We start from the raw sequence: 15265 nt of genomic DNA, 5'->3' as shown, positions 1-15265 counted from the left end.
TCGAGTAGAAAGTAGAGACATGTCTCTAGGCCAGTTCCTCCAACAAAAGCAGGATCGGCTCTTTTTTAATGCCCTTGATTTCGGAAGAAACAATGAATGAGCAATGAGGTGTCTCAATACTTTTGTCCATATAGTAATAAGCATACAGGCTATTACAAAGCTATTACAAAAGGCAGCAAGTTATTGCCTCACAACTGGAGAAGGTTTTTGCTGGGATGTTTCCTCATGTTCACGTGCAAAGTTGACATGACTTTGATTTAGGGCTTTCGAGTTGTTCGCTGTGGTCAGTTTGTGCTGGCCGGTTTGAATGTGACTGCACGGACGCGAGGAGCTGCTGACATGCTGAATGCCCGCGAGCCCTGCTATATCAGCAAGGCGTGCTTTAAAAAGATACCAAGAGGGAGCGTCAACATTTTAAATGACATGCAAAGAAGCAAGCTGTTGTTGTTGTTGTTTCTTTCTTTCTGAGGAAAATAAAACATAATAAAGTGAGCATGCACCGTTTGGAGTTTCAGCGTTCAATGAACACCCGGTTTGTTCGATTAACTCAGTGCTGAATTAGGATAAGCTTAACAGTGGTGAGTGAGGGCCTACAGACACATATAAGAAGAGCTAGTATGAACACATACAGTGTTACAGCATGCAGTGCTTAAGCTGAATCATCTCTTACAGGGATCATGCTGGACACTGCAGGTGTGTGAAGACTGTTCAGCACTGTAGGGCTGTTTTCCACACTATGCACTGACTTTTATGGACATGGATTAAATCTAATCTTGGGCTAAACTGCAAGAGCAGCGATGCATCACCAGTAAGACTTCCATTTAGTCCAGGTTTAGGCTTTATCCTCAGATATTCAGGGAAACTGGCGCTGTACGTTTTTAGTCCAAACACTGCAATCTCATAATTAAACACTGGCTGGTTACAGAGTCAGGGATTAAGCCTAGCCCTGGTCTGCATGGTAGTATGAATGAGAATATATGGTCCATGATCAGGTATTATCCCTCTCTTAGAAACTAGCCCCAAGAGTTGGGTCTTAGACACTATAGGGTAGCAGATACCACTAATTTTCTCATATCAACTAACAGCAAGGTTAATATCCTGATACCGATACCGATATCAATGCTTTTCAAATTCTATGTCTATGTGTGGATCAGTTCTCAAAGAAACGAAGGCGGGATTGATATGTTAACGTGCCAATAAAGTGCTGACATTTGGCGATGTCAACAAAGCTGCAAAGGACTGTGGGTCCTACAAACTAATACATACACAGCGTGGAGTGCAACAATACTCAAAAAGGCTGTGGCATTCAAACAATGCTTGACTGATATTCATTAACAGGCCCAAAGCATGTCAAGATAAGTCCTCCATTACACCATTACACCACCTCCACCAGCCTGGACTGTTGACACAAGGTCAATGTACGCTGTTAGCGGCAATTTCTGACCCTAATCATCTGTGAGCCTCCGCAGAAATTCGAGAATCCTCTCCGACCAGACTGTCCAGTTGTGGTGAGCCTGTGCCTCAGCATTGCAGCCTCAGCTTTCTGGGCTTGGCTGACAGAAGTGGAACCCCGGCATCTGCCTGTGGATCTTCTGCTGTCCTCAAGGCTGTTCGTGTTGTGCGCTCTGAGATGTTTTTTCTGCTCACCACAACTGTACAGAGGGGTTATCTGAGATACTGCAGCTTTTCAGTCAGCTCTAGGGACTGCAGTGCTGCAAATCCTGGAAGATCAGCAGTGCTGGAGACACTGGAAGCAGCCTATCTGGCATCAACAGGCCAGCCACGTTCGAAATCACTGAGATCGCCATTTTTTCCCCCCACATCCTGATGGTTGATGGAGCTGCAGGATTTTTGATTAGATAATTGCATTAATGAGTAGGTGTACAGGGGTGGGTGCAATTTGTCCACCGTGGCGGGGAGAGAAACCAGACGTCTGGGCCGTTCCTCACAAAAAGGCACTGCATGGAAATGCTCCAGATGAGACAAGGCTTTAGACTGGGACATAGATGTAAACACAGCCTGTGGAGCTCAGATCCATCCTGGAGAGAAACGCACAGCATGTGAACATTACCCAAGAGCTGGTCGCTGCTTCTCCTCTATAGAAATCCGCTGTCAAACCTGGCCAGGTGAGCACTCATCAACAGGGCAAAGTACGGCCGGCGTTTCCTTCTCCATAACCTCATTACCCACCTCTTCCTTCACAGATATGAAGACATTTATCTCCTCAAAAACAACAAAAATACATATTACAGAGCCCAGAAGACGGATAGAGATCTTAAAGAAGCCCCAAAATGCAGTGAACACCACAAAAACTGGACTGGACTCAAAGTTGTCTTCTTATTTCCATGAGTTTTTGCTGAGAGAGCTTGAAAACAGAGCAGCCAGCTAACAGGAGAAGGTGGCAGCTAGCTAGCTAGCTAACTTTGAGCCTTGTCAGTTATTATTTAGCTAGCTCTCTAATTCTGGAGATGTTTACGGACCTTTATTACTTTATAATAAAGCAAAATAAAGTGAATACTAGTATTTACGAATTTTAGGGGGGTGTTAATGGACCCTTTTCGAGCTCAGGGTGAAGGGAATACTGTGGGGAACCTGCCGAGGCACCAACCTAGCGTCTCACCTCCCCGCGTCTTGCTGGAATGTTCGGTTCCACCTTAAGCGGAACGGCGGTTCTCCCAGCAGTAACGGTCCACTTAAGGTGGAACGGAGGAATTAACTTCAGCTTGTGGGAATATTTACACCGTTTTAAAAAAATAAAGTTTTAAAAAATATATATATATATCTAACATATCACGACCCTCTGCTCGCCCCTCAGTTAGCGAGCTAGCCGCTCCTCTGTGCCTCACAAACACAAACAAGTAAAAAGAAACACACGGACTCACCTGAGGAGCATACAGACACGAAGCGCTTCTAGATGCTGTCTCGTTCGGAGTGTGTGTGTGTGTGTGTGTGTGTGTGTGTGTGTGAGAGAGAGAGGGAGGGAGGGAGAGGGAGTGAGTGGTCGTCCCGCGCTGAACTGACAGCGATCAACGCGCCTCGAGCTGCTCATGCGGCGTCACGCTCAACAATCTCCGCGAGGGCTCTGCTCGTAGCGGTGCATGAGCGCGCGCCAGCGTGTTTGTGTTTGTGTGTGTGTGTGTGTGCGCGCGCGCGTCTCTCTCTGTGTGTGTGTGTGTGTGTGTGTGTGTGTGAGTCCTCAGAATGATGCAAAACATTTAACATTTGGCTGATCCCCCCATGAGAGAGAAGAATGTATGCACGCGCGCGCTCGTATGTGTGTGTGTGTGTGTGTTTGTGGAGACTCCCATTTGCACATGGGTATGTGCGTGTGTTTCTATATTTCATGCATGTGCGCGTGCATGTGTGTGTGTGTGTGTGTGATTTACAGCCTACAGGCAGCAGAGCTTGAAGGTTGTTGTGAACTGGTGGGAGGAACTATTGCTCTGAAAACTTTTATACACACACTCACACACACACACACACACACACATGTGTGTGTGTAAATATATATAGATAGACTTATCAGAACATTATGACCACCGACCTAACAGTGGGAATGACCACCCTTGGCCCAGATGACACTAGCAGGGCACTGTGGTATGTAGTGAAGGTGGTGGACTTCTCACACATTCAGTGCCTCCCAGCAGCATAACAGTGGTGCCCAATGAGCCACTGATGCCGGAGGGGACCTACTGCGGCAAATGCATGCAAATATGTGTTTAATACTGTTGCTGTGCTGAATATCGCTGCTGCCCAATGAAAAACATGTATCTCCAAAGTAGTGATTTCAGAGGAAAAGGCAAAAATGTGCTCTGAATGGAAGTCAATGCAAAATAAGAGTTTATTCAGAGTCATTTAGAGCATTTCTATTGGTCCATTCGTCCAGAATTGTTTACACGGTGCACAGAAGCAGCTACAGGGTTTTTCATTGGACAGCAGCCATATATTGTACACACACATATATATATACATATATATATACTTTCAGTTGGGTCCATTAATCATGCAATATTGTTTTCTGAAATTAGCACCGGGTCCAAATGACGTATTTTATCTTGCCAAGGCCTCGTAACTTCCTGTAAGTGATCCTGATTGACTACAGTTGTTAGCTCCTCTGTGCCCACATGGAAAGGCCATGGCTGACAGCACTTGTTGAATTGACCAACACACAGTACAATGGACAAGTCCAAAGGAACTCTGAGAAGATCTGAGAAGGATGACTGAAGATTTCCAGGAAGCCAGGAATGTCTCTTGGAGCCATTTCTAAACAACTGCAGATTCTAAAATCTTCAGTTCAAGCTAATTTACCTAAGCGCTGGTTATTGAGCGGCGTAGCCATATTAGCCATGGTCTGGAAGAAGACCCTAACTTTCACCCAAAGCTGAGGAACTTCAGTTGGTTCAGTTGGGTCAAGCAAGTCTGTAGCTGAGCACATGGAAAAGAAACAAAAACCTGTAAAAGGAAGGGTCTGGGGTCAGATTAGAGAGATTGAATTCATGTGTTTCATTTCAACCCCAAGAACACAGTACCAGCTGTTAAGCGTGGTGGTGGGAGTATCATGTTTTTGGGCCTGTTTTGCAGCCAGTGGAACTGGTACTCTACAGACAGTGAATGAAATCTTCAGCATAACCTCAAATCATCAATTTGAAGGTTGAAAATTGGACACATTTGAGAATCCAGAAGCTTGTTGATGGCTACTGAAACTAGTCTGGTTAAAGTGCAACTTGCTAAGAACCATCTACCCAAATATTAGGTTTTCTGTGTGTGTGTTTTGTGCAGTGTATGAGCAATTATGACCCTGTGTTGTTTACAAAATATCAAAACTTTACACTTGTACACTAAATTCTGTTTTTTTTTAATGTAAATGTCCAACCACAACTGTAAATATCAGGCATGACACAGGACTTCAGGGTCCAGGGTTGGCCCTGATGTCATCAGACTCTTAGAGTTTGAATAAACACAATTAAAGACAAACTAATATAATAACTAATACAATTCAGATCACTGAGGGCAGCTCACAGATTGGCTATCAGCAGACCTGGCTGCCCTCCATGACAGACTGCGCTTGCAAAAGAGAGTCTGTTCTTAGTGCACTTTTCCCCAGACGCTACGTCTGGCCCGAAACACCACGTCAATCCATGAGATTAACAGCGCCAGCATGCTTAACCACATCATCAGCAGCACATGAAATACTAGTCAAAAACACATCACACACACTTCCTCTTCTTTCTTTCTGTTGCCTGCACTGCAAAACAGTGAGATCTTTGCAAGTGGCGGAATTGCAGATGTTTTGTTTTTGCTTGGTGTTATATGTAATTATGAGGAATTTTGTAGGATTTTCAGGTCTATTGGAAGATAATTCAGCTTTTTTCCAAGAAATAGTGCTTTGACAAAATTTGCCTTAATTCCCAAGACCATTTCCATTCTATAAAATGACTTAAAACAAGTAGAAATGTTTGGTATTCATATAATATTGTCCTGGTCTTATTTAAAAATGTAATCATTTACTTTTATTTATACGTATTTTTATATAGATATTCTTATATTATATATGAATTTCCCCACTGTGGGACTAATAAAGTTTAAAGATTATTCTAGAATTATCATATATAAATAATATATATTTTTAACACCTGCTGGCTTTAAACTTTTACAATGGACCAATAAAATATTTTATTAAGACATAACTTACATTTTAAGTAATTTGAATTTTATGTATACATATTTTTATATACATTCTTATATTATATATATATATATATATTATAATGATATTATAATTTCCACACTGTGGGACTAATAAAGGATTATTTTAGATGTATATAATGTATATACATTATATATATATATATATATATATATATATATATATATATTATAAATTATATATATGAGATTGCATTACATATTATTTACTTCATATGTATATATATATATATATATATATATATATATAACTGACATTTAAAATTTTCCGAATCTGATTATTCGAGCACCTGCTGGCTTTAAACTTTTACAATGGACCAATAAAATATTTTATTAAGACATAACTTAAATGTATTAATTTATTTATTAAATATAATTTCCTCCTTTATTAACATTACCATTGAAAAACAAGGGTTTGTAATATGAAAAACAAATATTAATGTTAATTAATTAATCTCTCTCAAACAGACATTTAAGATCTTACATTTAAGATGATCACACTTGCTAAAATACCACATGTTCCACTGTATAGTTGCTTTAGATCAATGCAGTTCATCTAAAAACACCCACCTTAGAATTTAAGTGTGTGCAGAGCTTGACGCTTGACGGAATTACCAATAAAAAAAATGCAAGGATAAGGAAATAGGACTGGATTAAGAGAATACGGTCGGGAGAGAAGGCGGATCAGCATTTACATGCATAGTGAGAGCCCAGCAGGACCTTTTCGGAACGAGAGGCTGTATGACACCCTTATGTATAATGACTGCGGTTTATGTGGCCCAGCCATTGTTCAAGGTCAGGATTAGGAGGATTACCTGAAGAGTGTATTCCGCCACAGATCCCAGATTACCTGTAAAATTGAGATTTGTACTTAATCCAAAGGATCACAATGTTATGTACAAAGTAACGGAATCAGATTACGTCCCATTACTTTCGGATGGCTTGTCTTTTTTGTATAAATATCCCCACTTCCTCCACCCTGCATCGAGCAGCACTTTCAGTTCAGACTCCTAATGCTCAATGTACCTAACTGGACATGTCTGAAGGGGTCCTGGCCATCCAGACCAAGACCAGTCCTGTAAATTGTGAGGTGTGGCTGGTTATCATTGGAGCACTGTTGGTAGGCAGTGAACAATGCATACCGGAAACACCCCACCAGACCAGTCTGATTTTTGGAGATGCTCTGACCCAGTCGTCTAGCCATCACAATTTGCCTCTTGTGCTTATGCTTGCCAATTTGTCCCCATCAACTTCAAGAACTGACTGTTCATCTGGTGGTGGCAGGGACTAGACGTCTGAAGTTGATGACTTTAATGTCTCTGAGAGCTACATCACAGAAAGCTATTAGATGTAATGGTTATAATGGCATTGCCTGATGCCTCAGACACTTTTCTATGATATAACCCAGGCAGGAGAGACACATGCAGGGTGCTGTAAGGCAAATTAGTCCCAGAGAAACATTTATTTTCTTCGGGTTTACCACTACCTTGCCATTATCATACATATTAAACTCAGAAGGAGCAGGTAGAGTCACTGGTCGTTGTAGAGAGTCATTAAAATGGCTATATTGGGTTGTAGGCATCCATTGCAACCTCTGGTTGCTATCACCACTATTAAAGAAACGCTATCGCCAGTAAAAGAGCTATCCCGTAATGCAGAATGCAGCACTCTAAAGCTTGATATGTGGCATGCTGTCAGGCAGTAGCTGCCTATGTCACAGTTGTAACACATGCCAGAGCTCAGGGCGAGAGCATAGATTTCCTGCCATTGAAATTAGCCTCTTTTATTGAGAGAGTGGGCTGTCGAGGGTCAACGTCTACCGCTGTAAATGTCAATGGACTTCGCGATTCCCTCTGCTCTGAGACCGAGTGTGAACTGTCACTTCTCATTTGGCTGACGACACTAATTCTGACTTTGACTCACAGAAAGGCCAGTGTTAATCAATGAAGTGCTGCACACTGGGTTAAATCATTCATTCAGGCATGGTTTGTGTGTGTGTGTGTGTGTGTGTGTGTGTGTGTGTGTGCGCCTCTGTCCATTTACTAAGTCCACTTTTTTATCGAAGCAGGGTGGCCCTGGGTTCTGGGGCTACAGGTGGTCGTAGGTCCTGAGTCTACATGAGGTTGTGAGTCCTGGGCTTGCAGGTGGGCCATGGGTCCTGGGGTCGCAGGTGGGCCATGTGTCCTGGTGCTACAAGGCCTATAGGTGGTCGTGTGTCCTAGGGCTCCAGGTGGTCATGGGTAATTGGTCTTCAGATGGTCATTGGTCCAGAGGCTACTCGTGGTTGTGGGTCCTGGGTCTACAGGAGGTTGTAGGTCCTGGGGCTGCAGGTGGGCCATGGGTGCTGAGGCTACTCGTGGTTGTGGGTCCTGGTTCTACAGGTGGTCGTAGGTCCTGAGGCTGTAGGTGGGCCAAGGGTGCTGAGGTCTTAGGTCCTAGAGGTTCAAGTGGTTGTGGGTCCTGGTTCTACAGGAGGGTTGTGGGCCCTGTTCTACAGGTGGTTGTGGGCCCTGGGTCTACAGGTAATCATGGGTCCAGGGTCTATAAGTGGTCATGGGTCCTAGGACTTCAAGTGATCGTGGGTCTTGCGTCTACAGGTGGTTGTGGATCCTGGGAAAGCAGGTGGGCCATGGGTCCTGAGGCTACAAGTGGTCTTAGGTCCTGGGACTACAACTGGTCACTGGGTCTACAAATGGATGTGGGACCAGGGGCTACAAGTGGTTGTGGGTCCAGGGTCTACAGGTGGTAATTGGTTCAGGGGATACAAGAGGTTGTGGGTCCTGGTCTACAGGTAGGTGTGGGCCCTGGGTCTATAGGTGGTCATGGATCCTAGGGCTACACATGGTTGTGGGTTCTGGGGCTACAACTGGTCGTGGGTCCTGTGGCTCCAGCTGGTCATGGGTCCTGGGTCTTCAGGTGCTCATGGGTCCTGGGGCTACAAGTGGTAATTGGTTCTGGGGCTACAAGAGGTTGTGGGTCCTGGTCTACAGGTGGGTCATGGTTCCTGGGTGTAGAGGTGGTTGGGGGTCCCAGAGCTACTAGAGGTCTTGAATTCTGGGTCTACAGGCCTGGTTACTGTCTACAGGACCAGTATAATTCAACACGACACAGCTAAGTTCCCCCCGACTGATGTGGACTAAGGTTACCACACACCAGATGACACATAGCATCCAAACACTGGTGCACACACTGTCAACTGCGTTCAGCATCAGCTAGCTGCTCACTCTCACTGAGCACCACTCAGTGTTTCAGTGTTTCAGTGCAGCCTCATTATGGGTGAGCCACATGGCAAGAAACGCTGCCCAGCTTTGCTTCTAATTTGCATATTAAATTCATTTCAAGTTCGTTTTATTGGCTTGTGTTATAGTAACACGCTGACATCTTAACAGGTTGTGAGGACTGTGTGTGACTGACTAACAACAGTGTAATGGCCAATTCTGCTAGCTGAGGGTCCCTTGTGGCTGGGGCCGCTGGGCACATGCCCAGTAGGCCCAGTTGGTAATCTGTCCCTGATTATCAGAAATGCGGAGCAGACCACAAAAACCTTAATAGGTCACATGTGGTCAAGCGCGGACTGGCTAAAGGCTGTTGGGAAAGTTCGATAATTTCCCCAAAACTGTCAATATATGGCCTAAATATGAACATTATTTATAGCTATTTAAAGCAGAGCTAACTAGCTGTCCATCACAACACAGTAGAGCAGGGGTGGTGCCATATAGGGGAAAACACTGATTGACTCTAAGAGCCTGTGACTGACAGGGGCCTTATAAACTGTATTAATTGAGTATTATGGCACAATTGTTAGTAAGATGTTAGCCTAGGAGCTAACCTAAGAGCCTTAAATGGTCCCCTATGCGTCCGCTTAATCTAAGCTAAATAACTGGGCCTTTTTTTGGGGGGGGGGATAAATATTCTGGTGGTGGTTTCCCCTCCACAAAATGGCATGGCAGCTGGTCCCTTCAATCTGATGTAAACACTGCAAAGCTGCTCCAGTGGTGCAACTGTAGTGGTGGTACAACCGTCCTCTGGGCCTCAGTCCAATGCATCTTCTTAGCTACTGAGGCTAAGACTGGTGGCCTCTTTCAACAAAGTGTGCTCCAGTGTTTCCGGCGTCCGGAGATAAAAACGGTGCAGAAAGTCATGAGAAGAGGACCTCTCCAACTGTTAAACATGGGGGTGGATTGATACATCATGCTTTGGGCTTGTGCTGCAGTAAAATAACAGCACATTCTGGAGAAGCAGGAAAAATAGGCCAGCATGGGTCTGACTGGCTCAGAACATCTCCAAAAGTGGTCCAAGGAAGGACTACCGGTGATGCTCATGGAGGTCCCACCCCACAACTTTTGCAGAACATCTCCAAAAGTGGTCCAAGGAAGGACAACCGGTGATGCTCATGGAGGCCCCACCCCACAACTTTTGCAGAACTTGAAGGATCTACTGCTAACGTTAAAGTCTCAGGGCCAGATACCACCAGACGCCTTCAGAGGTCTTGTGGAGTCCATGCCTCGAAGGGTCAGAGCCGTTGTGGCAGCAAGAGGGCTCATTTTTAGGCGTGTGGTTTTAATGTTATGGTCGGTGTTTATGAAACACCATGGGGACACTTCATTTTCCATATGGGAGGGCCTTCGTTTGTACCAGTGGACAAAATGCCGTGAAAGTAGCTGATGAATTGATGAACCAGCATTATTTAAGGTATATAATAACACGGTTTTTATTCGTCTATGTCCATGAATTAAAGAAGGGTGGTTGCTCAGTTCTTCTCAACTCCTTAGACCCTGTATGTAGGCCCACAGTTTAGTTTTCACCCTCCTTCACCCATAACTGCATTACTCCCATACTTAGCAGTTTTATAGACCCTACACTGGAGCCCTGTGGGGCTTTGCTGAGTGGCTTGGAAGTGACAGGGCGAGTTCCCACGCTACAGTGCCGCCCTCTGCTGGAGGAAGGAGGTAAACACAAGGCACGTTCTTAACGGACCTTAAATAAATTATAGTTTATAAATTCACAATGTATAAACTTTGTATCTCCATAATGTCATTTCTTTTTATTTATTGTTTAATTGTCACATTACATATTAACATTAAAAAACACTTATACTTATACTATCTAAATATACTGGCTATTCAATTAAGCTATGAAATATACAGAATAATAAACGGATATACTTATACATATTATTATTATTATTATTATTATTATTATTATCGCGTTTTCAAACATTTCACACAGACCAACCGCAGTGATTCTCCAGGTCAGTAGGGGGCAGCACTCACCAGCATTACTGGAAAAACAACACAGACGCGTCAGAGTGAGCCCGCACACACACACACACACACACACACATTAAAATGGCCTCTTCGATGAGCGGTATGTTCCCGGGTCAGCAGCCTCCCGCTCACCCCGCTCCCGGCCCCGGAGCTGCGGCACCGTTATCTGCTCCGGGAGGCAGCAGGGCTCCAGGCGGTGGCAGCGGCAGCGGCAGCGGCGGCGGCGGTGGTGGTGGCAGCAGTACCACACTGGTGGACGATCTGGAGGCTTCGTTCGAGGTGAGAGATCAGCAGACAGTACAGACAGTTACTCCTCCACAAGCACGACTTCAGAAGTAACAGTAAATGAGCAGGTGTCCCAATACTTTTGTCCAAGGAAAAGGCCTTTGCTCATCAGCCTGGTCTTACATTGTAAATACTGTATGAGGAGACCCCCCTATGGGTCCCCTGACCTGCCTTAGGAACTGCAGTAGTACTGTAGCACCCCTATCTTCTCAGGTTTAGGGGTGGAGGTGAGTGGTTTTGTGGCCCTGACATTCTGCAGTGTGAAGATTAATGATTGGTGGTAGGATCGTAATCACTGCAAAGACATTTAGTCATCTGATGGCAAGCGCACAGCCTTTCTAAGCTGTATATGTCCTAAGCACCTAGGCCCAAAAGTTTGTGGACACTCTCTTCTGGCTGGTCTCCTGCGCACCATCAGGCCCCTGCAGCTTATCCAGAATGTCCCCTTCAACGTCCCTAAATTCAGCCATGTGACTCCACTGCTGCGTTCTCTCTTCACTTTAGCTTCCTGTAGCTGCTGCCCAGGTCATCAGATTCAAACCCCTGACGCTGGCCTAGAAAGCCAAGACTGGACCAGCCCCTCCGTACTTGATGGCAATGGTCAAAAGCCGATCCGCACCACGAGCCCTTCCAACTTCTAGTACGGCTTGGCTCGACCCGCCATCCCTCAAAATCCATGAAAGACAAGCGTCCAGGCTTTTTTCTGTCCTGCACCGACGTGGTGGAACGAGCTTCCCCTGGGTGTCCAACACTCGCTGTCTTCAAACCCAGACTGAAGACCCTCCTCTTTAGAGAATACTTGGGCGAATAGCAGAGCACTATGCTATGGTCACCTTATTGACTTTGGTCAGTTGGTCTATTCTAACTAGCTGAGGTTTTTCTTGAGTAAATAGCAAAGCACTCGTGTAAGTCACTCTGGATAAGAGCGTCTGCTAAATGTCTTAAATATAAATATTAAATATGAATGCCTTGAGCCCAACTTAAAGTAGCAGCTAGTTTGAAGTAAACCAGCACTGGCTTGCCAGTCGTCCTAGTGAGCAATAATCCGCTTGGATTTGTGTTGATCGTGTGTCTGTTGTGTGCTTATCTTCTTCTGTAGGCATGCTTTGCTTCTCTCGTCAGCCAAGACTATGTGAATGGAACGGACCAAGAAGAAATCAGAACAGGTAAGATGGACCTGTGACTTCATGTTAAGGTTCTAGAGCAGAGTTTGGGTTCTAGAGGCCCAGATTCCTGTTGTGTAGGGTTCAACTTGGCGGCTAATTGCCGGATAAGCAGGAAAACGCCGAACTCTGCTGGACTGCGGCCCTCGCTTCCCCAGCCCTGTTCGAGAGGATGATAGATGAAAGCATGCAGTGCTTTCGGTGTCCTAACTGAACATGAGTACATGCCGAAGAGGGAGTGTGTGCTGACCCGAATGTGGTTTGTGTCTTCCAGGGGTGGATCAGTGCATTCAGAAGTTTCTGGATGTGGCCAGACAGACGGAATGCTTCTTCCTTCAGAAGAGACTCCAGCTGTCCGTTCAGAAACCTGAGCAGGTGGAGAAAGAGGTGGTTTCCGTTTGTCCTTTGTACACTTGTCTACTAGAGGTGTAAAAAAGTACGGTAATCAGATCTTAAGTGTCCATAAAGGACTCTGTAGCACCCAGGTTGCACCCATTGCTGATACAGATGTGCAAATCCACACATGCACAGCTTATCTATTCCCAGTAGAGAAAAAATTGGCAATTGAATAGGGCTCTCTGGAGCAGATAAACATGACCCTTTTGGCTCCATGCCACCCCCTGGACAAACTATGTTTTACTATTGCTGTTGTTAAACCTGGTCTTTTTACTTTGCCTCACTGTGCTCAGTACTACAGCCAGCTCTACTGCTTTTGGTCAGTAAAATATAAAATGGAGAACAGTTAAAAACCCAGAATGTCCTGAGGTACAGTCCCAAACACACAACGACCAGGAGACTGGGTCAGAACATCTCCAGGTATGCAGTAGTCAATACCTACCCAACGTGGACAGTAGGTGAACTGGTGATGGGGTTATGGCCACCTACAGTTCATTGATTCTCATGGAGGTCCCACCTTCATGCAACTTGCATGACTTAAGAGTTGAGGTGGTACTAATGTTATGGCTGATCAGAGTGTGTATGTTTAATCACGTTGAAATAATTTATCTTAATGATTGATTGGGGTCATCATTGAGGCAGTGTGATGACTGACTAACTGTTCCTGGCCCTCTTTTCCTTCTGTAGGACATATCGGAACTGAGGAACGAGCTCCAAAGGAAGGAGATCTTAATTCAGAAGCACCTGACCAAGATCCATCATTGGCAGCAGGTACTGGAGGACATTAACGTCCAGCACAAGAAGCCTACGGAGCTGCCACAGGGTCCGCTGGCTTTCTTGGAGCAAGCCTCTGCCAACCTCCCTGCTCCAATCAAACCCAACTGAAGATACCTGGAGGGATATGGACTAGTAAGGGCTGACCGATTAAACGATGTGGTGTTCTTGTCCTAACAGTTTTGAATAACATGGTAATCCAGAGCCATGGTAAGGTGATGACGGACTCTGTGGTGACCGTGCCTAATAGTTTCTAGTTTCTTGAGCCTGTTTGTGAAGAAACTAAGAGCATTTTTCTACTTTAGTGGGATAATAACATGGTCGATAAAATGTGTCAATCCAAATAGCTTTTGGATCAAATTTGAGAAAATCTAATCTTCTGGACTGAGCTTCAGTAGGATCTTCAGTTTGGTCTATGTACATGTTTGTTTAAGGCAAGAGGTTATTTAATGGGTTTTTGTACTGTTCGAAATAAATTTTTCACATTTTCTGTGTGCTCTATTAAATGTATTAAATGTTGCATATTTCCATTATATAACCTGATATTTTGAGTTCTATTTTAAGTAGGCCTTAAGTGACTTCACCTGGGGACTTCTTAGACAGGTGAAGAATTCTCATTAGCAATTGCTAGCTGATGAATTGGTAATAATAAATAATTATTCTAGTTAATTCCTACAAAGCAGGGGGTGGTTATAAAAAGATGCCATGTCCTTTTCAGCTCCCAGTTGGAGGGAACTGTGGAAGTGAACTGACTCTGATATGTTGGCCCGAAAGGCAAAGCAAACCTCTGTATGAGGACGAAAGACCTGCAGGAAAAACCCATGCTGCTTCTGCTCTGTACGCTCAATGAAGGCGGTCTGAGACACGCTCGGTCAGGGAGAAGGGGCGGGTCTACCAAATCAATAGGCGTGGAACCATGGCGTCCATGTTTTCTACAGTCTTGCTAACCTTACCTACAGTGACCTGTTACCTTTTGCTTTGCTGAATGGGGGTACAGGAGCAGTAAAAGAAAGGTGTGTGAGTGTATATTAATAGACAGGGTCATATCATGGATTTCCAAGACAGCACTAACTTGGCTCCTAATAGTGTATTTTTAAAGAGTTTTGAAAAGAATGTTATCGAGTTGAACTTCTTAAATGAAGAAATGACTGAAATATTAACTGAATAGAAGCCGACATGCCTCCAAGACCCAGTGCGCTGGAATGTCTTTTGTCTGAAGTGATGTCTGCTGCCATCTCCAGCCCTGTCCTCCTTAATCCTAGCTGGCTGATATGCCATACCAACATTGAGTTCCCAGTAGAGCCGCACAAAGTATTGAAAGTTCAAAACCTGTTCAGTATGTAATGTCTCAAGCCAAATTTCATGTTCTACTGTCTATTCTTGAAATTCTCAGTATTCTAAAATAAGCGGTGAACCCTTCTGTAGTTTAAAAACACATCATGAATCTGACAGACATTTTAACTAGGACTTTTCTTGAGAACACACAAATTTCTTACAAACATAGTAGATATTGAGGCCCACCATTTCTAGAAGGAAGCATTGCATATTGTCATGTGGTAAAGTAAGAACACTCCCTTGAAACCTTAAAAAAGTATTTTTTAATATATATGGACATTTGATTGAATTGCATTTCTATTAATTACATTTTATAAATAATTTATTAAAAGACACAGT

The 15265-nt window shown here is 44.3% G+C and overlaps 2 protein-coding genes across 5 annotated transcripts in view; one reads left to right on the top strand and one right to left on the bottom strand.

Moving 5' to 3' along the window:
* Nucleotides 1-3119, bottom strand: part of npy1r (neuropeptide Y receptor Y1) — a 43995-nt gene extending 40876 nt beyond the window's left edge. For all 4 annotated transcript variants that reach the window (XM_072669589.1, XM_072669590.1, XM_072669593.1 and 1 more), the window contains exon 1: nt 2883-3119. The gene's annotated coding sequence lies outside the window, so the exon portion shown is untranslated. The remainder of the gene's footprint in view (nt 1-2882) is intronic.
* Nucleotides 3120-11029: 7910 nt separating this feature from the next.
* Nucleotides 11030-14129, top strand: med28 (mediator complex subunit 28). Its single transcript, XM_072670192.1, has 4 exons — nt 11030-11252; nt 12358-12424; nt 12696-12808; nt 13505-14129. The coding sequence occupies exons 1-4, from the start codon at nt 11055-11057 to the stop codon at nt 13700-13702; spliced, it is 576 nt and encodes a 191-aa protein (XP_072526293.1). The 5' UTR covers nt 11030-11054; the 3' UTR covers nt 13703-14129.
* The last annotated feature ends 1136 nt before the right edge of the window (nt 14130-15265 follow it).

The sequence above is a fragment of the Salminus brasiliensis genome, chromosome 24, assembly GCF_030463535.1.
Source record: "Salminus brasiliensis chromosome 24, fSalBra1.hap2, whole genome shotgun sequence".
Lineage (NCBI taxonomy): Eukaryota > Metazoa > Chordata > Actinopteri > Characiformes > Bryconidae > Salminus > Salminus brasiliensis.
This window is presented reverse-complemented; position numbering and strand designations above follow the sequence as displayed.

Coding starts and splice junctions, on each gene's coding strand:
- med28 (XM_072670192.1), top strand. CDS start 11,055: ATGGCCTCTTCGATGAGCGGTATGTTCCCGGGTCAGCAGCCTCCCGCT. Junction 11,253..12,357: donor ATCTGGAGGCTTCGTTCGAG/GTGAGAGATCAG, acceptor CTTCTTCTGTAG/GCATGCTTTGCTTCTCTCGT. Junction 12,425..12,695: donor CCAAGAAGAAATCAGAACAG/GTAAGATGGACC, acceptor TGTGTCTTCCAG/GGGTGGATCAGTGCATTCAG.